The sequence below is a fragment of the Sus scrofa genome, chromosome 18 (genome assembly GCF_054392235.1).
Source record: "Sus scrofa isolate SSC_HxYL_T2T_F1_AM1 chromosome 18, Sscrofa_HxYL_maternal_Yorkshire_Landrace_v2.0, whole genome shotgun sequence".
Lineage (NCBI taxonomy): Eukaryota > Metazoa > Chordata > Mammalia > Artiodactyla > Suidae > Sus > Sus scrofa.
In genome coordinates this window covers 22906983-22931666 of record NC_139400.1, presented here as the reverse complement: position 1 = coordinate 22931666, position 24684 = coordinate 22906983, and the positions used below count along the sequence as shown (strand labels likewise).

The window sequence follows — 24684 nt, the reverse complement described above, 5'->3', positions numbered from 1 at the left end:
CTGTGCTGTACACTTCAAAGTTGCTAAGATAGTAGATCTTAAATGATCTCACCACAAAAAAAAAAAAACCCTGTAATTATGGAACGTGATAAGAGGTGTTAGTTAATGGTGGTCTGTTTTTTTGTTTGTTTGTTTGTTTTGTTCTTTTTGCCTTTTCTAGGGCCGCTTCCCGAGGCATATGGAGGTTCCCAAGCTAGGGGTCCAATCAGAGCTGTAGCCACCGGCCTACACCAGAGGCACAGCAACGCCAGATCCGAGCCACTTCTGCAACCTACACCACAGCTTGCGGCAACGCCGGATCCTTAACCCATGGAGCAAGGCCAAGGGATCGAACTTGCAGCCTCATGGTTCCTAGTTGGATTCGTTCACCACTGCGCCAGGAGGGAAACTCCCTAATGGTGGTTTTATATGTACATATATATCTCAATAAACACACTGAACACCTTAAACTTATACAATATTATAGTCACAGGTACCTCAGTAAAGCTTCGGAAGGGAGCTGAGGCGTCGGGGGCACAGGGATGCAGGGGGAGAGGTGGGGATGGAGCGGAGAGCGAGAAGAGGGCTCCAGCGTGACGCGCTTGAAGGGCCGTGGAAAGGAGTTAAATTCCAAAGACAAGGCATAAAGACAACGTGATGAATCTAACATGCAGTGGATAGCGGTCAGCCTTGGAAAGGAAGGAAATTCTGCCAGCTGCACCATATGGATGAACTCGGGGGACATGAAGTGAAAAAAGCCCCTCACCAAAAGACAAACACTGTCTGATTTCCACTTGGACCTGGAGCAGTTAAATTCCTAGACAGAAAGCAGGTGGTAGTGGCCCCAGGGCTGGGAGAGGAGGGGAAAAGGAGGGGTTGCTCAGTTGGCACAGATTTCAGTTTTGCAGGAGAGAAGAGTTCTGAAGTTTGGTTGCACAACAATGTGGGTGTGCTGAACTCCACTGAACTGTACATTTAGAAATGGTTAAGATGCTAAATTTATGTTCTGCGTACTCTGCCACAACGAAAAATCTGGAATCCAGGTGTTTTCATTATGGCTCAGTGGTAACAAACCTGACTAGTATCCATGAAGACATGGATTCGATTCCTGACCTCCTTCGGTGGGTTAAGGATCCTGAGTTGCTGGGAGCTGTGGTGTGGGTCACAGATGCGGCTCAGATCTGGTGTTGCTGTGGGCCAGCAACTATGGCTCTGATTCGACCCCTAGCCTGGGAATTTCCATATGCTGAGGGTATGGCCCTAAAAAGACAAAAACAAAAACAAAAACAAATCCAAAGACAAAGGAGACTCTCAGCAGAACTGGGTTAGGCAGGGTAGAGAATGATGTGATTTCTATTTCCAAAAGTTCCCTCTGTAAACGTCACTTTGTTATTATTAATCAATGCATTTTCTCAATTAGGACAAATTAGATTTTCTTGGCAAGCAATTATTATGGAATAGGTGTAAACTATGATTCCCCCTCACCTATGGGGAGGTTGATTAAGATACAAAACTGAGATGAGGCTCATTTTCACGCTGTCATACTGCACTAATTGGTCCAAAATCAAGAATCTTAAAGGTGAGTTTTCCTCTAGTTCATTTCTTTTTCTTTTTTTTTTTTTTTTTTTTTTGTCTTTTTAGGGCCACACGCGTGGCATATGGACGTTCCCAGGCTAGGCATCCAATCCAAGGTGTAGCTGCTGGCCTACGCCACAGCCACAGCAACACAGGATCCGAGCTGCATCTGTGACCCACACCACAGCTCAGGGCAACGCCAGATCCTTAACCCACTGAGTGAGGCCAGGGATTGAACCCACATCCTCACAGATGTTAGTCAGGTTTGCTAACCACTGAGCCATGCCGGAACTCTTCTAGGTCATTTCTACAGAGGATCGGTTGTGCTAGAATCACTACTAATCGCTATTACCTGGTTTGCATAGTGTTCTTCAAGTAGCTAGGAGTTTGTTTTACCCCCTTAGAGCGGCTATTAGATCGGAAAATAAAATTGTTTCTAAGGTTTTTAAAAATACTCTGCTGTGAAGATCATGGGCTGTGGGTCACACGTCATCCCATCACAGAGCCCATCCCAGTGCCAGCACACACAGCTGTCACAATGGGCATTCCTGATCATTGTGCTAGTCAAGGGTTATGTCTGGGGTTTGAGTGACAGCTATCAGTGAGACAAAAAATGACCTCTGACCCGGAAGCACTCAGTATGACCCTCAAAAGTTAAAGTTGTACTGCTCTGAGGAGCCCCTCATGAGTCTATTATCAGTGAAAGTCTGCGGGTAGTTCTTGAACCTTTCCCTCCATTTGTGTCTATTCCCAGTCCTTCAAAGATACTCTAGTGTTGTTTCAGTTTTGGAAGTGAAAAAGTTCTGGAGATCTATTGCACAACAATGTGAATACACTCAATATTACTGAACTCTACATTTGAAAATAAAATGGGGAGTTCCCTAGTGGCCTAATGGTTAAGGATCCTCCATTGTCATTGCTGTGATACAGGTTCAATCCCTGGTCTGGGAACTTCTGCATGCCACAGACCTGGCCAAATAATTTAAAAAATAATAATTATGTTATGTACATTTTACCACAATTTTATTTTATTTTATTGCCTTTTAGGACCGAACATGCGCCACATGGAAATTCCCAGGCTAGGGGTCAAATCAGAGCTTCAGCTGCCAGCCTACACCAGAGCTCACGGCAATGCTGGATCCTGAACCCACTGAGTGAGACCAGGGATTGAACCCGCAACCTCATGGATGCTAGTCAGTTTCATTACTGCTAAGCCGCAACAAGAACTTCCTAAAAAAAAATTTTAAGATACTATAATGTCAATAACTTGAAGTCCATTAATGCAGCAGTAAAGCAGCAGATTCTGCCTTTGCTTATTTTCTTAATTGTCCTCATTAGAAGACGGGGTATAAGAATTTACCACTTAAGAAGAATGTTTTGTTTTATCTACAATGGTAACAATGAACTGTGGGAACAAAGGCATGAATCTAAGCACAGCAGATCCACCTGTCAGGTTCAACCATATTCCTTGGATATGCAGATGGTCTCATAAAGTCAGCAATAGGTCATCCCCAATCCTAGAACCACGGAACTGATATGTGCAGCCCTATACCTCCTCTAGTCTGGGCAGGGACTCCTAGAGAAGTGAAGAGAAAGCTCTGGCCTTCAGCCTGATTTCTCTGGGGCCAACAGGGAGAACCAGTGCAGATGCAACACACGGCCACAAGGGGGAGGTCTAAGTCCGAATCCGGGTTAATCCGTCTCCTGGATTTGTAGCCTGCGTGCTCTATGTATTTTTCTTTCCTGTTCTTTCCTCTCCTGTAAAGGGTCTTAATTTAGATATGACACACCAAAAAAAAGTTGTTTGTTAAATACAATTTTCTGTTCTGCATGAGATTTTTTCCCCTTCAGCAGGAAAAATACCTGCTACTTTATACTTATGAAGCCCCTTCCTATATCTTTGTGTGAGCTAGTGGCCTCACGTACAAAAACATTTCTCTCACTTGCACTAAAGGTTTTGAAGCTTTCAGAAAATATCAAAGAATTTAGTGTCAAAACACACAGAACTTGCCATAGGGGTGGGTGCTGGCTCTGCTGTTTGCTTCAGGGTTTTAGCTCACTCTGTGACAGAGGCCGTGCAGGATACACAGGTGGATAGGTCCAAAGGAGCTATCAGAAAACACAGGATGGGGAGTTCCCCTTGTAGCTCAGCAGGTTAAGAACCCAAAATAGTACCCATGAGGATGAAGGTTCAGTCCCCTGCCTCGCTCAGTGGGTTAAGGATCCAGCAAGCTGTGACATAGACCACAGATGTGTCTCAGATGCGACGGTGTAGGCCGGCACCGGCAGCTATAATTTGACCCCTAGCCTGGGAACTTCCATATGGCGCAGGTGAGGCCATTAAAAAGATTTTTTTAATAAAAAAAGAAAGAAAACTCAGGGTAGGAATGTGTGTGGGGGCATCGTGTTTGCCGAAGCTCACAGAAAACACAGAAGAGCAACACAGCAATGCTATTCTTTTCTAAGTCGCCTTAGAAAGCACCATCCCAAAGAGTATCTTGCTGACACTATAGGGCCTTCCTGTGGAAAATGGGGGGCCATGAAGATATTTTAAGCAGGGACTAATGTACCTGGGTTCTAGAAAGATCCTTGGGCAGCCATGTGGTAGCTAAATAACAGAGGGGCAAGATGCTGAGAAGAGACAGTTAGGGACACTGCCATGTCCAGATGGGAGACGATAAAGTCGAGGTACTGGGAACAGAGACAAGAGGACGGGGAATTACGGGCATGTTGAGAAAACTGGACCCAGTGTGAGGGGCGCAGCTCAGAGAGCAGTCACGGATGACTTGGGTGAACGCACTAAGCCAAGGCTCACAGAAGAAGTAAGGACGGGGCCATGGACTGAGCATCAGAGGCCATTCTGAGTGTGAGGTGTCCTTGGCATATTCAGGTGGAGGTGGCCACAACCAAGAAGGTCAAGTCCAGCAGGCAGAATAACGGCTCCTCAGAGATGTCCCTGCCCTGATCCCCAAACCTGTGAATGTGTTAACGTACACGGCAAACGGGACCTTGCAGTGTGATCAGGTGAAGGATTTTGAGCTGGAGAGAGGAGCCTGAGCTACCCAGGTGGGCCAGTCTAATTACCTGCATCCTCATAAGCAGAGATTCTTGCCGCGCTGCGGCCAAGGGGAGACGTGACTATGGAAGAAGGGTCAGAGACAGGCCACATTGCTGGCTTTGAAGGTGGAGGAAAGGAGCCAGAGCTTGGAATGTGGGCAGCCTCAATGATGGAAAAACCAAAAAAAAAAAAAAGGATTTTTCCCCTGAAGCCTCCAGAAAGGACCACGGTCCTGCCAATACCTTTACTGTAGCCGCACGGGACCCGCGTTGGCCTTCTCTGACCTCCAGATCATAAAAACACTCAATCACTTGGGGTTGTTGAAAGTCATCAGGCTTGTGATCATTTGTTGCAGCAACAGTAAGAGACTAAGACACTGATGAGAGAATGCGCTGCCACCCGCCCCAGGGCCCACTGTCAGCAGACTTACCCTCGTGATGCTCAGTGCACCCACATTCTCGCTGTAGGAGGTAGTGCCATTCCCGGTCCCCCAGGCCCCTGCCAGCAGGCAGCCCAGGCCCTCAATGCCGATGCCTCTGTTGATGGCGTGCCTCGGAGGGGGTGGCGCCCCCACCAGGCGGGCACAGGCGTAGTAATCGCCTACAGACTCCACCATGGAGGAGATCACCCCGGCGATGATCCCAAAGACGCCAGCCAGGCTGATGGTGGGGAGGCCCCACTGTCCTGAAAAGGCAATGCAGGGGGAATATGAATCTGGAAGATCACAGGCTGCTCAACCCCAAACAATTTCATCGCCCGAGGATTCTCTGGAAGGCTTTAAAGACCAAGCAACACGTCTTCCAACCCCACAACTGTCCTGCGGCTTTGTCTCCCACCCCTGCCCTGCCATGCCCCAAACTTGAGGTCGCTGTGCACAGACAGAGGCAGCAACAGGGTCTGTTCCAGGGAAGGCCTCGAAACATTTCAAAGCCAAGATTCTGATTCGGGGTGGCCCTAGCTCCCCAGTCCAGGAGGAGTGGAACCTGGTTATTGATACACCCTGGACCAAGAACTGCACGGAAAGGAGAAGTGGCCTCAGCAATAGCCTTGACCACCAGCCCAGAAATGTTCTATTTCCGTCCCAAGCCACCCTTGGAGCCACCACCTGCAGAAGGAGACCCAAAGTCTGGCTAGGGGGTGGGGACCTCTTTGTCCTCTCCCCACCCCCAGGCTCTGGGGTCTGAGCAAGGCGGAGGAGGGGATGAAGCGTGGGCCAGCTGGGAGGCAGGCCTGGGAGCGGGAGCCTTTGGGCAGCCACTCCCAGGGCATCCTTAAGACAGCCTAAGGGTCTTCTTCTCTTGGGGGTTCACATGGACTCCCGGGGCTGACCCTCCTTGTCAGATGCCGTGGAGAAGACCCCTCTCTGGCTCTGTTCAACTCCCCCTCCAGTGCCCTGGCCCCATGGGTAGTCCTGGGAAACATGTGTCCCAGGCAAAAAGATCCCCGTCTTCTCTTTACCTGGGTAAGGGACGCGAAACCAAGGAGCCTGGCTCAGGACGTTGCCTTTGGTGTCGGTACGAGCCAAGTACCCGTAGGCTGTGGGTGCCGAGGGTAGAGCGTTTGTGACGGTGAGCACGAAGCAGAGCAGCCACGAGAGGCAGAGCGCCAGCAGCACCTGCGGGAAGGAGGGGCCCTTCACACTCGGCCCCGCCCCCGGCCCGCCCTGGCCCCGCCCACGTCACCCCTCCCGGAGGGGCTGGGCAGAGGAGGGAGATCAGGAGAGCTCTTTGAAGCAAGCAAGTGTTGGGTGAGGAGCCCTTCCAAAGACAACAGGAATCAGCTGTGTCAGGGGCTAGTTAGCACACTAAAGAAAGATTGAAAACAAACCACGGGGAGCCCTCGTGTCAAACAGAGGCAGGAAGGTCTAGTAAAGTGGACACAGCTTGGGGCAGAAGGTTTGCAATCTGGCTCTCTTTCTACTGTTTGCTGATCACGTGACCTTGGATCAACCTTCCTGAGCCTCAGTGGCCTCATCTTTGCAATGGAATCATAACCATTGCTCTGCAGCGCTTGAAGAAGGATTTCTTAAAGGTCCTTAAATACAGATTTTTAATATCTGGTCATAGAGCCCCTGAAATCTGTATTTTCAGCTATACCCCCATGTGATTTTTAAAGCTTTTCATTTTTTCTATGATTGTTGATTTACAATGTTCTGTCAATTTCTACTATAGACCAAAGTGACCCAGTAATATATATATATATACACACACACATTCTTTTCCTCACATTATCCTCCATCATGTTCCATCACAAGTGGCTAGATATAGTTCCCTGTGCTAGACAGCAGGATCTCATTGCTTAACCCATGTGATTTTTATGCACACTGAATTTTTGGACCCCTGGCCTACAGGGTTGTTGAAAGATCACTGAAATCACGTGGAAGTGTCTTTCTACAATGAATATCAAGAGATAAATTAAACCCTGACAATATTTGTGTGTGGCTGGCCGCTGCACCTGCTTGACAGGGTAGAGCAAATTCAGCAGGGAAGGCTCTGAAAAAGGAGGCACCAACATCATCAGGGCACATCTGGATTAGCCAGGAACCCCGGAGAAAGAACCTGATCTAAGCAACTTGGCCCTTAGTTCCGCTTCCTTAGCGGTGACCCTGGCTGTCTCCCCCAGCGCCACGGCCCAGGGACGCGGGAAGGCTGCCCCGCACCTGCACCCAGGGCAGCGACCTGCTCTCTGCTCCTGGGAGAGAAGCCTTGAGGAAAGAGCTGGACCGCATCACACCCACAGACAGGGGGCGCTCCCACCATCCGAGGGGCGATGAAGGGAGGCTGAGGAGCGGAGGCCACCGCAGGTGGAGAGCATTGACTAAGGGGTCCGCTGGGAGCGCAGGAGGCTGCCCCTCACTCTCCAGGTGGGTCAACTAGGAATGGCAAGGGGTCGGGGGGCTTCTTACAGGGAAGACCTGAAACAGGTAGAACTTAGAGGTGTGAAACTTCTTCTCTCGTCCGTAAACAGGCACCGGCACCGCGATGTTTTTCAGGTACTGGGAAAACAGCACGATGAGGAAGATGGTCCTGAAACAGAAACAAACCACACCCAACCTGGCAAGCTGGGGCTCCTCCTGAGCGAGGGTCCAGGAAGCTGGGCCACCACGTGTCTCTGGGACTGGGTGGGAGGCAGGGGTTGTGCTGGGAGGGTGCCCATTCAGGCAGCGTCCTGCCAGCGCTGAAAGGTGGGGATGGGGGGTGTCCCTCTCAGAAGTTGCTAGTGGCTAGTGGAAAGGGGACCACTGTTCCTTGGGGCCTGAGAAATGGGCATGGCCGCTGCATAGATTCAGCAGTTGGAGCCAGTGAGGCAGGGTCAGAGGCCATTTGTCTCCCAGGTGGTTCCGCAGGTCCTTGTGGTCAGACCACGGTGGACAGAGTGAATGAGCACACCCAGGGTCATCCCTGAGTCCCTCTGAAGCTCCTTTTAAATGCTGAAGGCCTCTTTTTTTCTGGGAAGTCTTCCTCTCCTACAGCTGGCTGTCACCATCCCCTCCCCTAACAAGCCTGGCACTCTGTGACTCATCACTGTCTCCTGGTGTCACAGGTCCTTGGATCAAGTCGCATCCCTCTCCTACACTACAAAATGCTTGGGAGCTGGGGCCATGGACTTTACACCCTTCCCAGGTGTCAGAGGTTTACAAACATTCGCTCAGGGAGAACCTAGGAGGAGGTGGGATGGCCAGCATCAGTTGTCTGTGAACCTGCACTAAAGTGTGCTTGTACACTGCTTGTGATGAACTCATTTTCTGTGAGGGCTAATTACATCATAAATACTAAGAACCTATTCTAAGAGTTCCCGTTGTGCCTCAGAGGTAACAAATCTGACTAGTATCCATGAGGACACAGGTTCGATCCCCAGCCTCGCTCAGTGGGTTAAGGATCCAGCCTTGCCGTGAGCTGTGGTGTAGGTCACAGGCACGGCTTGCATCTGGTGTTGCTGAGGCTGTGATGTAGGCCAGCCCCTAGCCTGGGAACCTCCCTAGGCCACGGGTGTGACCCTTAAAAAAAAAAAAAAAAAAAAAAAGGAAAAGAAAAAAGTAGTAATATATTCTAAGTAGCCATTTCACCACTTTTTAAGATATTGTAATATTCATGGAAGTATATGTAAACCACCAGGGTTTGCCAGCATCCAGGACTCATTCTTCTTCCCGGGTCATGTCCCCCGAAGAACTGAGAGGGCACTCCCTCCCGGGCGGGTACTTACGTGGCCGCGATCCCCCAGTGGATCCCGGCGTCATTGCCGGCGGAATCGAAGAGAGGCAGGGCCATGAGGGCGATGGTCGGAGCGATGGTCAAGGGGCCGATGAAGCGCATGAGGAAGCCTATGAGGCCCGAGAAGCCCACCAGCATCTGGACACAGGAAGCGACCAGGATGGCTCCCTGCAGCTGAAAGGGAAGCGTGCGGCTCAGCACCCGGGAGCCTGTGCTGGGACCAGGGGGGCTTCAGCCTGGCGCAGGCCACCGGCGATGACGGTCGCTTCAGAGGCAGCACAGGGGCAAGGTTGGAGCCCACAGGAACTGGGGGCAGGCGAGCTCTGACCTCGCTCCTCTATCCAGTCCTCTATTTCCAACTGCCTGTTGGACATTGTCACTTAATGTGAAGTCTCCAGGAAGTAGACTTCAAGACTATCGTTATTTTTGGTCACAAGTGGGGCACGTTCGTTCCGGGGCCAGAGAGGGAACCTGCGCGGCAGGTGCGGCGGGTGCCGTATCCTTAACCCGCTGCGCTTCACCGGAACTTCCACGAGACTCGTTATGTATCCTGGCGCTAATGCGGATAACTTGTAATACTGGCATCACGCCGTAGTGTACCGAACATCTTGCTGCTTTCTTTTTCTCTGATTTCCTGCTTTCTATTGCAGATGTTGGCAGAGGTTTTCTGCAAGGGACCAGGGAGTCACTGTTTGAGGCTCAGCTGAAACGTTTCCAGACACGATGTGAACAGATGGACCTGGCTGTGTTCCAATAAAACTCCTCTGATGGGCATTGAAATCTGAATCTTGTATAATTTTGACATGTCATAAAGTATTATTCTTCCTTTGAATTTTTTTTTGACTGTTTAAAATATAAAACCATTTGTAGCTTGTGGGCTATACCGAAAAGCAAACAAAAAACAGGCAACTGGCCAGATGCGGCTCATAGGTCATATAGTTCGCCAACCCCTGATACATTGACTGATGGAGTTTACTTCCCTTCTCCTTTTTTACTTTACGAATTTGGATGTTATACCTTCTATTTCATCCCTGAAAACTTTCCTTGCTTTGAAGTCTACTTTTTCTGAAAAGAAAGAAGTCTGACTCCTGCTTTCTTCTGATTAGTATTAACATGGTGTTTTTGTCTCTATCCATTTACCTTTCATCTATATGTCTTTAGATTTAAGGTAGGTTTTTTCTGAACAACATATGGTTGGGTCTTGTTTTTTGACCTACTCTGACAATCTCTGTCTTTTATTTTATTTTTGCTTTTTAGGGCCGCACCCACAGCACATGAAAGTTCCCAGGCTAGGGATCGAACTGGAGCTACAGCTGCTGGTCTACACCACAACTACAGCAGCGCAGGATCTGTGACCTACACCACAGCTCACACTGGATCCTTAAGCCACTGAGTGAGGCCAGGGATCTAACCCGCATCCTCATGGGTGCCAGCTGTATTCATTACTACTGAGCCAGGATGGGAACTCCAATCTGTATTTTAATCAGCGCTTTAGACCAATGGCATTCAAAGTTCTTATTGATATAGTTAGATTAATAGCTACCAAATCCGTTATTGTTTTCTATTTGTTACCCTTGTTCTTTGTTTCTACTTTTGTCTTCCACTCTTTTTCTCCCTTTCATGGGTTTGTTTTGTTTTGTTTTGTTTTGGCTGCACCCAAGACATGTGCAAATTCCCAAGGCCAGGGATTGAACCCATGTCACAACAGCTTTTGAGCTGCTGCAGTAACAACCCCAGTTCCTTAACCCACTGCACCACAAGGGAACTCCCCTTTTGTGGTTTTAACTGAGCTTTTTATAAGATGTCATTTTCTGTCCATTCTTAGCATTCGTTATCCTTTGTTTTCCCTTTATGGTTGCCATAGAGTTTGCAATATACATTTACAACTAATGCAAGTGCACTTTCAAATAACACTCTACCACTTTATGAGTGGTGTGAGCACCTTACAGTAACAGAGGCATCCTAAGTTCTCCCACCTGGCCTTTTAATCATTGCTGTCATTCAAGTCACTTGTACATAACATACATAAGCATATAAATTTTTAGTTTTGAAGTTTTTCTTTTCTTTTTTTTTTTTTTGATTTTTAAAGGGCTGCACCCACGGCATATGGAAGTTCCCAGGCTAGGGGTCAAATTGGAGGTGAGCTGCAGGCCTAGGCCACAGCCACAGCAAGGCAGGATCTGAACCGCATCTGTCACCTACAGCACAGCCCCTGAGCAGGGCCAGGGATTGAACCCACACCCTCATGGATACTAGCTGGATTCAATACCGCTGAGCCACAACAGGAACTCCTTATATAAATTTTTAAAAACCATATTACCAGAAGGTGAAGTTTAAATTGGTCTAATGTATTGAAAACTGGGCTTGCCTGCATCTCTTCCTAGTTTTCTATTTTTTCTGCTATTATTTTCTTTAAATATAGTCCTTGTTTACTTATCCTCTTCGTTACCTTTTTTTTTTTTTTTTTTTTTTGGTCTTTTTGTCTTTTCTAGGGCCGCACCTGCAGCATATGTTGGTTCCCAGGCTAGGGGTCTAATCGGAACTGTAGCTGCCGGCCAACACCACAGCCACAGCAACACAGAATCCAAGCCACATCTGCAACCTACACCACAGCTCCCGGCAACACCAGATCCTTAACCCACTGAGCAAGGCCAGGGATCGAACCAGCAACCTCATGGTTCCTAGTTGGATTTGTTTCCACTGTGCCAGGATGGGAAGACCTCTCCGTTACTTCTTATATCCCAGGAAGTAATGACATTCTATTGGTCCTGTACTTGCCTCATTTTCATTGGTGGCCAGTACTGTGATGTACAGTTGGACCACTAACCATCAGTGGTTTCAAGCCTTGAGATGTGTGTAAACAAATACACCTCAGTGAAACATGGAAAATCTACCTTAAATTCCAATAGGTTAGGAGTTCCTGTTGTGGTGCAGTGGAAATGAATCCAACTAGGAACCATGAGGTTGTGGGTTCGATCCCTGGCCTTGCTCACTGGGTTAAGGATCTGGCATTGCCACGAGCTGTGGAGTAGGTTGCAGACGCGGCTCAGATCCTGTGTTGCTGTGGCTTTGGTGTAGGCTGGCAGGTGTAGCTCTGATACAGCTCCTAGCCCTGGAACCTCCCTATGCTGCGAGTGCGGCCCTAAAAAGCAAAAAAAAAAAAAAAAAAAAAAAATTCCAATAGCCTGGCTCAGGGAATTAAACCAATCCATCAATTAATAAAGGGAGGTTGAAACTTGCAAGAACTTTCCCTTGTTTACAGCACTGGTGAAAAATATCGGACCAGCAGATGGAGCTAAAATACCACCCGCACCTTCATGGCTACTGGTCTGTTCGGCGCTGAGTGGCAAAGGGCACTCCCTTTACTTTTTTTCATAACAACTTTTTAAAATGTAAAAACCTGAGTTCCCACTGTGGCTCAACAGGTTAGGAATCTGACTAGTATCCGTGAAAGATGTGAACCAATCCCTGGCCCCGCTCAGTGGGTTAAGGATCCAGTGTTGCCATGAGCTGTGGAGTAACCAGCAGCTGCAGCTCCCATTTGAACCCTAGCCTGGGAACTTCTATATGGGGCAAGTGCAGCCCTAAAAAGAAAAAAATAAAATAAAATGTAAAAAACCATTCTTAATTGCTGGGCAGTAAAGACACAGATTACAGGCTGGATTTGGTCCAACAGCCATAATTGGCTGAGTCCTGGTTCCGAGGACTCCACATATCACAAACAATAAATGTATTAAATAAACAGTAAATGTATTAAAACATGGTCGTGTCTGTCACTTGGGACAGGAAGGATTCGAGTGGCACAAGGACTTAGGTAGGAGGAGAGACAAATGAATTTGAAACAGCTTTCTTCTCCCATAGTGTTAGGCCAGAGATTCTTGCCTAAGAAATTATAGTTCCTGGTAGGTGTAAGTGAAAGGGAAATCCTGCCTCTGGCATCTAGCAGAGCAGGGTAAAGAAGCTGATGAGATAAAATTTATATTCCGAGGAAGGACAAGAAAGAAATTAAACATAAAATTCTCTCTGTGTCTTTGGGCCTCCTCGCTCCTCCCTAATGTGCAGTTAGCACATGCCTTAACCGGCGCTCCCCAGAGATGGGACAGCTCACTCCGCTGTAAAGATCAATTTTTTTTTTCTTTCTTCCAATGCTGGTGATACAACTTTTTTTTTTTTTTGGCAGTGCCCACTGTATGCGGAAGTTCCAGGAATGGAACCTGTGCCACAGCAGTGACCTGAGCTCCAGCAGCGACAGTGCTGGATCCTTAACCCACTAGGCACCAGGGAACCCTGTGACGTAACTGCTTAAAACATTCTTTTTTTTTTTTTTTTTTTTTTGGTTTTTTAGAGGCCGCGCATGCGGCATATGGAAGTTCCCTTCCCAGGCTAGGGTCAAACCAGAGCTGGAGCTGCCAGCCATAGCCACAGCCACTGTAACATGGGATCTGAGCCACATCTTCGACCTATACTGCAGTTTGTGGCAACACGGGATCCCTAACCCACTGAGCACGGCCAGGGATTGAATCCTGCATCCTCATGGATACTAGTCAGGTTCATTACCACTGAGCCACAACGGGAACTCCAAGACTAGTATTCTTTCCCAGCTCTGCAGGCTGCTCGCTTTGTACTGCTTACCTCGAGGTACAAAGTTCATCCTTGATATTCCTGTAAAATATCAGTACGTCATCGATAAGCAAAGCTGTCTCAAAAACATCTACGACTATGTTTTCTACTTCTAGCAGGGGGAAGAGTTATCAGAGCTTTCTTCTGAAAATCTGCTTCCTGGGTTATAATCTTCAGTTTGGCATGAATAAAATTCTCATTTTTTCCTTTTTAACTTGATGGTTAATTGTATTTTCATCAACACATCCCACTGCTTATTCTTTTTTTTTTTCCTTTTGTCCTTTTAGGGACGCACCTGCAGCATACGGAAGTTCCCAGGCTAGGGGTCGAATCAGAGCTGTAGCCGCCGACCTACACCACAGCCACAGCCACGCCAGATCTGAGCTGTGTCTGCGACCTACACCACAGCTCACGGCAACGCTGGATCCTTAACCCACTGAGCGAAGCCAGGGATTGAACCTGCAACCTCATGATTCCTCGTTGGATTTGTTTCCATTGCGCCACGATGGTAACTCCCCACTGCTTATTCTTTGCTTAGTTTTAATTTGGATTTACTGAAACCTGATATTGGCTCCCCGGGGGACAGCAGAAAAAAAACAAACAAACTAAAAACACTCAAACCACAGTGATCCGTGATTCATGCTATTGATGCTATAATAAAACTAGGCTACACCGAAGAGATACATCCTGCTTTGGAAAAGGTGGTACAACACACGGCATCTGGAGACTGACCCATCAACCTGGCAAAAATCCAGGGCCCACCAGTTTAACAAGTGAAATTCTTCAGTATGTCTTAATCAGGAACTACATGGAAAAGTTCTTGAAAGATTGAAAACCCCTGTTAACTCTGGATCTACCCTGAGTAAAAAAACGGAAGCACAAGGACTTGATAGATCAACGACATACACCCAAATCTGGGTGCACTGCTGGACTGTATCTCAGAGCCCAGAAACATGCAAAAAGGCTATTTTTGAAAGAGAAGAAAAGCAGAAGGTTCTGGCTGCAATTCACAAGGGATAGCTCAGACTGGTCCAGACTGGCATCCTTACCAGCACCTCGCTCCTGAGATATTAGAAGGGTGGGTGGCAGAGTGCACACTCCGTAAGGACTGACCCTGGCAGGTACATGCAGCTCTGCGTGGGATATTGGGTGCAGATGTGGCCCAGAGCAGCTATGCAGCCACTCTCCATTTGAAAGATCATTTCTCGCTAGTCCACTCCTGGGCACTGTTCAGAATGAGACCACTCCTGAATGGTACCAAGTAACTCCAAGATCAGAGATCCTAATCGTATTTTGGGTGACAGCTGAAAGACATTCCAATAAGGAAAGGGCTTGTCAACAGGGTTTGTCGACTAAAGGGAAGTAGTTATATTCGGGAAGAGAAGAGGCAGTTGCACAAGGAGGGGTTCACAGGATCCATGAGCAAGTGCTTTCCTGCCCTGGGTGGGCACCAGCTCCAAAGATAACCTAACTCTAGCAGCAGAGCCTTGGATCCCACCATGTGGGTCTTTGAACTCAAAAAGCACTGGCTGGAGTTTTGCTAAAGGTGCTGCTCACCCACCTGAGAAGGGTTAGGACTGGAAATGCAACATTTCAACAGAAGGACCTTGGTGGAGGAAGGCAAGCAAATCTAAGTCCAGCCAAGGGACCCAGCTACGTGAGGTACGACGGAGTGCACGCATAAATACCCAGAGTCATCCCCTTGGAACTAAATGGATTCCTGGGCTGCAACCCGTGGACTAGCAGTTTGGTCTGGAAAGTGGATCATAGAAGGCGCTACTGAAATTCCACCTTTTGTGGAATAGGACGTTATAGTCAAGTCTTAAATGCTGGTGGTTCATGTCAACAGCCCATGTCTTAAAAAGAGAAGGGAAGTATGATTTTTCATGTAGTCACTAGGGCCCATGAGATGACATCTAGGGCCACAAGCCATGCACACAGTGGACTCATAGAGTGTACAATCCCACCTCTATCTGAAGCTGCTTGTGTCGCCCAGGGATGATCCCAACAGCAATGGGCACACGTGCCTTTGGTGGGAGAATGCAAGGATATATGGCCCTTCACAGAGCTGGCAGGCTGCCTGTACTGAACATTCCACAGAGAACAGGAGGGTTTTGTGTGTGTGTGTGTGTGTGTGTGTGTGTCTTTTTGCCTTTTCTAGGGCCATTCCCATGGCATATGGAGATTCCCACGCTAGGGGTCTAATCAGAGCTACAGCTGCCAGCCTACGCCACAGCCACAGCAATGCAGGATCCGAGCCACATCTGTGACCTACACCACAGCTCATGGCACCACCACTAAGCAAGGCCAAGGATCGAACCCACAAGCTCATGGTTCCTAGTCGGATTCGTTAACCACTGAGCCACGATGGGAACTTCTAGAACAAGAGGTTTTAACACTTTTTGAAACTGGTATGGGAGTTCCTGTTGTGGTTCAGCAGGTTAACAACCCAACGTAGTGTCCATGAGGATGTGGGTTGAATCCCTGGCTTCCCTCAGTGGGTTAAGGAGCCAGCATGGTCGTAAGCTGTGGCGGGCAACTGCAGCTCCAACTCGACCTCTAGCCTAAGAATTTCCATATGCCACAGGTGTGGCCATTGAAAAAAAAATTTTAACTGGTATGGACAGTGTTTTCCGTTTGAGCTTTGCCTATGCTGCAACCAAAGCCCTGGCCCAGGCTACTATAAAGACTAGCAACCCAGATGGTCCACCTATATGAATATCAACACACATATCAAACAGCTCAAGGATCACTTTTCACAGCATGAATAGGACAGGAATGGACCAGGAAATAAGAGTATCAAGTCACTTTTTCATATTTTCTATCACTTCCCAAAAGCAGTGAAGTTATTGCAAAATTAGAGTGTGTACCTGAAGCAAAAAAATGTGGGTGACAAGAGCACAAAGGGCTGGCTTTGCAGAGCAGGGTAGTATAAGATCAGGCCAAACATGATGCACAAAACAGAGTCACCAGTGGAACAGTTTGTAAAGGACTGGTTGGGAAATGAGAGGGTAAAGAAATCCTATTTTCCCAGCACTAGGGAGTTGGTCGAGTTCGCTAAGATAGGAATAATAAGAATCAACTAAACTTGACTTGTTGGAATTCTGATGGTACTTATGGACCAGATTGGAAAGTCTGGTGTTTTGGGGATGCATCCTACCCAGTAGACAGCTTATAGTGACAATATGGTTGTTAAATCATTTGAACGTCTCTTAGGAAAGGACACACAAGGAGAGTTAACAGTATTACTTTTGCTGCCCACTATTTAAAGGCTAGCAGAGAAGGAGCCAACACCTCCTCCTCCAACAGGACCAAGGAAATGGGTTAAGAAGGGCTCCCAGTGGGCAAAAAGAAAGATGGCGGCAGAAAGAACTGGCGTCATCAAAGTATAATCGAATAATCCTACTTTTGCCCTTTGCATTTAAAATGTTGGAAATAAGAAAATGATTTATCAGTCATATTTCTAGATGCATCTTCAATTTGGGATAAGGAGTGCTGGCATCAGAGCTGATTCTACCAAACTCAAGCATATCTAATAAAACTAGACCCAGAGCAGACCGAGCCATACATGAGGGCCATTGAGGAATGGCCATTGCGAAAGTAGCCAGTTCCTACCGTGATGACTGGCATACTTAGGACATGACCTGTTGCTTGAACTTTTGTGTAAGATTAAAATGAATCATGGACTACTTATGAGTTCATAGGTCATTTACATGATAATGCAATGAAAGTCATGGAAACAATGATAAATAGAAAGTTTACATTGCGATACTGTCTATATTGAGATACTGAACTCTAGTCACCAGCTAATGCGGTCAGCATAGGAGCAAAAATGCTTCCAGGTGGTCAGATGGAGCGAGATGAGGACAGTTATAGTTGACCCTAAATCATTCAATAGCATCAGAAGAGAATGATACAAGTTAACCATCATGCACTCAGCACATGGAAAATGTTGGTGAGAATGTGGAGTACCTGGAGCTCACTCACATGTGTTGTTGATGGGAGTGTAGACTGGAGCATGTAAAAAAATGCATTGGCTGGCATTTACTAAAGTTGAACATACCCACTGGGATGGTGAATCCTATGTGTCTGACTGAGCTGAGGGATATCCAGATGGCTGATAAAACATTTCCAGTGTGTCCGTGAGGGCGCTTCAGAAGAGATTAGCCTTCGAATTGGTGAACTAAGTAGAGCAGATGGCCCTACCCAAGGTGGTGAGTGCCATCCGATCCTTTGAGGGACCCAGGAGAACCAAACACCAGTCAGAGGAAGGGTGAATTCGCTCTCTGCTTGAGCTGAGACATCCAGCTTCTCCTGCCTTCAGACATCAACTCCTGGTTCTCAGGTATGTGGAGTCAGACCAGGACTCACACCATCACCCCTCCGCTCCCCAGCCCCCCTTCTTTGGAATGTTTTGTCAGCTCTCTTCCTTCTCACTGGTCAAGTGTGGCTAAGGATAGGCTCTTGTTACTGTGTCTGCCGTCTTCCCTCTCCCTTTATCTTTCACATACTGAGGATGTGACCCTTACCGCAGCCATGAGGCTATGAGGATGCTGAACGTGGACTGGGCGGGTTGCAGGATGGACTCTGACTGGTCTAAGGCTTGTTAGCCTGACTCTCAGAAATATCTAGGGAAAGACGCTGCTCTAGGTCCATAGCCCTGAGTTCAGGAATGACATTGGTCCAGTTCTAGTGAGCTTGGGGGTGGCAGTGCTGATGACAAAAAGTAAGGGCTGTATTCATGCCTGAGCAAATGACCCAGGACTGGAACCCCATCATTAGAGGGGGCTTGTGTAACTCTGCCCCTGTTCCAGAGGAGGCGGTCCTGAGCCTGGCTCCAGGCCCACATATTTATGGTCAAGCTGGGAGGGCGATAGCTGGGCTTCCCGTAGAGCTCAGGTGACCTTCACTCCCTCGTACAGTATCACACCCACGGGCCATCCTTGACCCCTTTAGCCCTATGCCAGCTGAGGATGTCGGAGTCTGAGAGCTATCGAGTCTCCTGTCCCTGAGGGTGTGGCTGAGCTCTCTGCTGGGAATCCTGTGTGCTGGCTTCCTTCCCTATTATTTAGATAAGCCAACCTGGAGTGTGGCCAAACTTCAGAGCCTGCTTCAAGGCCAACAGTTCCTTTCCCTGGATAATACAATGGAATCAAGCAGGCTCCAGATTCCACACCCAATAAGCAGAAAGGCACAACCCTCCAAAGTGGGGGGACTAAGCAAACAGTACCCACTAACAAAATGGAAGAGGCAGGCCTGGCCTACACATCGGTTTTCCCATTCATCTGAGCCTACTGTGGGTATCTGGCAATATGGGGCTTGTGCATTGACAGCACAGGAATGTAGAAGAATGTCTGGAAAATTCTAAGTGCTCAGGAACTATGATCTGCTGCCACCACCACCGCCGTCGTCACTATGATGTGTCTCTCTTCTGGTTACAGTCCTAGCACTTAGCACAACACTTGGCAGCTATCACGATGTTCGCTGGCTTAATATAAAACAGGAGTACGGCCCCTACCCTCTCTGCCTCCCAGGACTGGCTGGGGAAGTGCCTGAGCTCCTCCTCCTTGAAATACGTGACTGTTTCCAAGCAAACCTGTTTTCACTCTCCATCCCTTCCAGCCAGCAGCCACAATCCCTATCTTGCGCATCACCCTGTTCTGTTCTCTTCATTGCACTTACAACTTCCCAAAAGTTTCCTTTTCTATTTATTTACTAGAGTGTTTCTCCCTCCCACCCTCCCCCATCACATACACACACTGGAATGCTAGTTCCATGGAGGGCAGAGTCCTGGTCTGTCTTATCAGAGCCGTATCTTTTTTTGCCTTTTGTCTTTTTAGGGCTGCACTCATGGCATATGGAGGTTCCCAGGACAGGGATCAAATTGGAGTTACAGTTACCAGCCTACACCACAGCCACAACACCACCAGATCCAAGCCATGTCTGCAACCTACATCACAGCTCATGGCAATGCTGGATCCTTAACCCACTGAGCGAGGCCAGGGATCGAACCTACAACCTCATGGTTTCTAGTCAGATTCGTTTCCATTGCGCCACGAGGGGAACTCCTCAGAGCTGTATCTTAAAGCCTGGAATGCTGCCTAGCGGAAAGTCGAACAATGAATGTTGAAAAAATTCGGGAGCCCCTGTTAAGGACCCCTCCATCCCTCTCACCCCACCCCCTTGCCCGGTTACCTCTCGGATCCTCTTCTGCCATTCCTCGGTGAATTCAGGAGAGCTGGTGTTCACCAGGCTGGCATTGAGCGTCCACTCGGGGCACTTCCAGGTAGGAAGGGAGAGCATGGCCAGAGAGGGCGCCACGAAAGCGAACGTCCCTCCCTGGAGAATGGGCAGCCTGGAGGAGGCGAAAAGAGACAGTGACCCATAAGCTCCTTTAGCACTGGTCTGCCACTGGCCCCCGTGGGGACTGTTTAATCCCAGGTCCTGCCTTGGACTCAGAGGCAACACATGACCCCCGCTGTTCTCAGCTTATAGGAAACGCCCGCCAAGCTCCAAGTCAGACCTGTGAACCCTGCCAGACTTCGGACAGCAGGAGAGGCGGGAAGGAAAGCCAAGCTGACCTAACCCCAGGCCCGGACGTGACAGCCCAGGAGCAGAGAGTCGGCGGCTGGGGACTGACTGGGGGACAACACAGAGCTCGGGGACACATTTAGTGGGTGCCATTGTCTACCCTAGTCGCAGAGAATCTTCCCCGGACCCCAGGATCAAAGCACAGCTCACGCAGGTAGACCACCTTCCACCCCCACCCCACACAAGAGATGCTCAGCCAAAATCTGGATTGCCAGGTTCCTCTGTGTTTTCAAAAAGGAACAGCAGGGAGTTCCCATTACCGCTCAGCGATAATGAATCTGACGGGTACCCATGAGGATGCAGGCTTGATCCCTGGCTTCACTCAGTGAGTTAAGGATCCAGCATTGCCGTGAGCTGTAGTGTAGGTCACAGATGCTGCTTGGGTCCCACGTCGCCGTGGCTGTGGCTGTGTCGCAGGCTGGCAGCTGGGGCTCCAATTCAACCCATAGTCTGGAAACTTCCATACGCTGTGGGTGCGGCCCAGGGGGAAAAAAAAAAGAACAACAGTCGCAGACCTCAGGCTCCTTTCATTACATGGACTGAACAGATTTGAGGTCAACTATCAGGGTATGTCCCCCATCCAGGCCCTTCTCCCTCCTGGTCAGCATCTCGCTCTGGCCTCTGTGAGAAACTCTGGCCCTCGAGACTTGTCTCCCTTCGAGGTGAACATAGCTTGGTAAGTCAGCAGCCAACAACCCTCCAGTCCCAGAAGGTCAGAAGCTTGTCTCCTATCCCTGCAGAGCAGAACTGGAGGGTGGGACACGGGGAAAGAGAGACCTCAGCCTCTTGCCTTTGGCACTAGAGCACACCCACTTCAGGCACATTTTCTTCGCAATACTAGAAGGATTTTTTTTCTTGGTCTTCATTTTAGGGCCACACCTGTGGCATATGGAGGTTCCCAGGCTAGGGGTCGAATGGGAGCTTCAGCTGCCCGCCTACACCACAGCCACAGCAACACCAAATCCAAGCCACATCTGCAACCCACACCACAGCTCACGGCAACGCTGGATCCTTAACCCACTGAGCGAGGCCAGGGATGGAACCTGTGTCCTCATGGATGCTAGTCGGATTCATGTCTGCTGAGCCACAATGGCAACTCCCAAGTTTTTTTTTGTTTTTTTGTCTTTTTGTCTTTTCTAGGGCTGCTTCCCGCAGCATATGGAGGTTCCCAGGCTCAGGGTTTAATCAGAGCTGTAGCCACCGGCCTACATCACAGCCACAGCAATGCAGGATCTGAGCTGCGTCTGTGACCTACACCACAGCTCGTGGCAACGCCGGATCCTTAACCCACTGAGCAAGGCCAGGGATCGAACCCACAAGCGCATGGCTCCTAGTCGGATTCGTTAACCACTGCGCCACGATGGGAACTCCCCAATTTTATTTATTTTATTTATTTTATTCCCGTCGTGGCGCAGTGGTTAACGAATCCGACTAGGAACCATGAGGTTTCGGGTTTGATTCCTGCCCTTGCTCAGTGGGTTAACGATCCGGCGTTGCCGTGAGCTGTGGTGTAGGTCGCAGACGCGGCTTGGATCCCGTGTTGCTGTGGCTCTGGCGTAGGCCGGTGGCTACAGCTCCGATTCAACCCCTAGCCTGGGAACCTCCATATGCCGCGGGAGCGGCCCAAGAAATAGCAACAACAACAACAACAACAAAATTAGAAAATTCTGAACCTAAGTATCTCAACAGAGAAGGGAAACATGCTCGACTTATTTCATTGCAAAAGTCCCTTTTGAGCTTTTAAAACGGACAGAGCAGTCTTTGCATATCATGTGTAGAGAAAGTACATACTACAGGGACTTGGGTGTTAATTTTTGGCCATAATTCCACATGCATATTTCATTCACTCAACAAATATTTGTTGAGGACCTGCTATGCAGGAGGCACGGGTTGCCAGGTACTGGGGAAACCAGGTTGGGTGAGTTACACATTTCTTGGTCAGCCCTTCTACAAACGAACTTATCACTTACAATCTGTTACTCTCCGGGGGTCTCTAAACACCCTACAGTCATGCTCACAGCCCTCTACTGTGGCTGTGCCTCCACAGCCCCAGCCATTGCAGCCTTACTGGGCTCCATGAGGGCAGGTGTGATTATTTTTCTTTTCCATCCCTCCAGCTCTGAGCCTAGTGCCACAAAAACCTATCAACATTGGGTTTTCCCATTTTATTTAATTTTTGAAAATTTAATAGCCATATAACAAAACCCTAACGAATGGGGTTTTGGTTGTTTGTTTTTCATTTGTGGCCACCCAGCAGCATATAGAGGGCGCTTCGAAGGATCACATCCAAGCCGCAGCTGCAGCAACGCCAGATCCTGAACCCACTCTGCGGGGCCGGGGATCAAACCTGCGTCCCAGCACTCCCAAGACACCAGCGTCCCAGCACTCCCAAGACACCAGCAATCCCGTTGCACCACAGTGGGAACTCCACAACCCTAACAAATGTTAATTTGCATTTCATGATGTCCTTAAAGGGGTGCACTCATTTGTGTGATTTTATGTCCGTTTTTCCTTGTCCATAACTGTCAGCTATTACATAGAATTTAGATACTGTCAAAATATATTTCTAACAGTTCTTACAATGGTGAGCTTGGTTTTCATTTAAAAAATGTTTTCTGTTATTGTATGCAGGCGTTCATCCTCAACTTAGAAATTATTGAAGGGAGTACTTCAAAATTTTCAAGTAGTTCAGCACTCGTCTAACTCTGTTGGTATTGTTTTCTGTCAGTATTATTACCTGTAGTTGGGATACTGTGATATGGACGTTGTACCTTTTTGCAATTGCCAAGAACAAGATGAATTCTCTCAGTTTATTTACTAGAGTGTATTCTTAGGTCCCACCTTGAGATTCACACAATGTATTAGTAAATACTTCCCTTGGAGTTTCCACTGTGGCTCAGTGTACCAACCCGACTAGTTATCCATGAGGACGCAGGTTTGATCCCTGGCCTCTCTCAGTGGGTTGAGGATCTGGCATTGTTAGGAGCTGTGGTGTAGGTCACAGATGAGGTTCAGATCCCGTGTGGCTGTGACTGCAGCGTAGGGAAGCAGCTGCAGTTCCAATTTGACCCCGAGCCTGGGAACTTTCATATGCTGCGGGTGCAGCCCTAAAAGCAAAGACAAAAACAAACAAACAAACAAACAAAAAACAGAAAAAAACTTCTTCCTGCATTATTCTATATTCAGACCTTCCAATCCCATTCTCCATCCGTTCCTCTCCCTACCTCGTTTTGTTAGCATTCACCTTTCCTTCTCATACCTTCTTAGTGGGACTCTTTTGAGAGACAGAAATCTATGTATATTTCTTATATTATCTGCTAGTTTATCTTTTATGCACTTTCCTGGTATGTATTTAAGAGGCATGCATTCAGTGTCACTCCTAGGCTTTCATTGTTCTATGTCTCTTTTACCTTTCATGGTGCCCTTACTGTGCAGCTCAGTGCTGGTTTTTGTTGTTTTGTGGGGTTTTGTTGTTGTTGTTTGGGTTTTTTGTGTGTGTGTTTGGTTGGTTTTTTTGGCCATGTCTGTGGCATGCAGAAGTGCCTGGGCCAGGGATCGAACCTGCACCACAGCAGCAGCGACTTGAGCCACAGCAGTGACACCACCAGATCCTTAACCTGCTGCACCACCCAGGGAACTCCTCTCAGTGCCCTTCTTAATTTCCCAATTAATCTCACCTGCTAGCATGATGGCAATTCCTGTTTTTAAAATTTTCTCGTGAATATGATTCACTTGTTATCATACATGTGCCTTTTGACTTAATGTCTCTCCTGTAAAAAATAGACTGTTGATTTTAAAAGCTCAACATTTTCGAAATAGGAGAGCCATGTGAAGCATATGCAACCTGGCCTTGTCATTTTATAGACAGGGCATCTGCAACCCAGGGTCGCAGTGTTAACCAGGATGAGTGCTTGGGTTTCCTCACTTAGCACCACTGCCCTGTGACGCAGGTTAAGAGCAGGGGTAGACCAAAGGTGGGTTTGAATCCAGCTCTATCTTATCAGTTGTTGACCTAGACCTGCTACCCAGCTTCTGCAAGCCTCAGCGTCTCCTTTGATAAAATAAAAATAAAATGCTCTCCCAAGGAGTAGATGCAAAGATAAAATATACATAAGTGATTAGCACAATGCTGGGGCAGAGAAGAACTCGGCAAATAGAGCAGCTTTCATTATCACTCCCTCTGAAATGTGTGGGTACTTCTGGGAAAGGTAGTGGACATTGAAACCTTTTCTTTCTCTCCCCCCCTTTTTTTTTCTCTCTTTTTAGAGCTGCACCCATGGCATATGGAGGTTCCCAGGTTAGGGATCGAATCAGAGCTGTAGCCGCTGGCCTGAACCACAGCCACAGCAACACAGGATCTGAGACTCGCCTGTGGCCTACACCACAGGTCATGGCAACACCAGATCCTTAACCCAATGAGCGAGGCCAGGGATCCAACCTGCGTCCTCATGGATGCCAGTCAGATTCATTTCCGCTGAGCCATGACGGGAACTCCCCAAAACATTTTTAATGTTTCCTTAAATAACAGATGTTCTAGGATGGGTTGGTTTTTTTCCCTAAGCTGTGGTCTGGAAGTCCCATCTCTTGCAGGTTGGTTCTGTAAGATTTGTGTCCCTTCACCCTGTACCATCTCAGCCGTATATTCTAGTC

At 48.2% G+C, this 24684-nt stretch overlaps 1 protein-coding gene across 10 annotated transcripts in view; it reads right to left on the bottom strand.

Moving 5' to 3' along the window:
* Positions 1-24684, bottom strand: part of LOC100525318 (solute carrier family 23 member 1) — a 50472-nt gene that overhangs the window by 11732 nt on the left and 14056 nt on the right. For 5 of the 10 annotated variants that reach the window (XR_014833740.1, XR_014833742.1, XM_021078775.2 and 2 more), the window contains 5 exons: positions 19639-19798; positions 8816-8997; positions 7518-7638; positions 6071-6227; positions 5043-5296 (listed from right to left, as the gene is read on the bottom strand). Coding sequence is in view for 5 of the 10 variants with exons in the window: in XM_021078775.2 (XP_020934434.2) it covers positions 5043-5296; positions 6071-6227; positions 7518-7638; positions 8816-8997; positions 19639-19798 (874 nt within the window). In the remaining 5 variants the exon portion in view is untranslated. Of the gene's footprint in view, positions 1-2575; positions 3664-3881; positions 5297-6070; positions 6228-7517; positions 7639-8815; positions 8998-19638; positions 19799-24684 lie in introns of those variants that run through there. The other 5 variants (XR_014833741.1, XR_014833744.1, XM_085005397.1 and 2 more) reach the window with 3 other exon arrangements.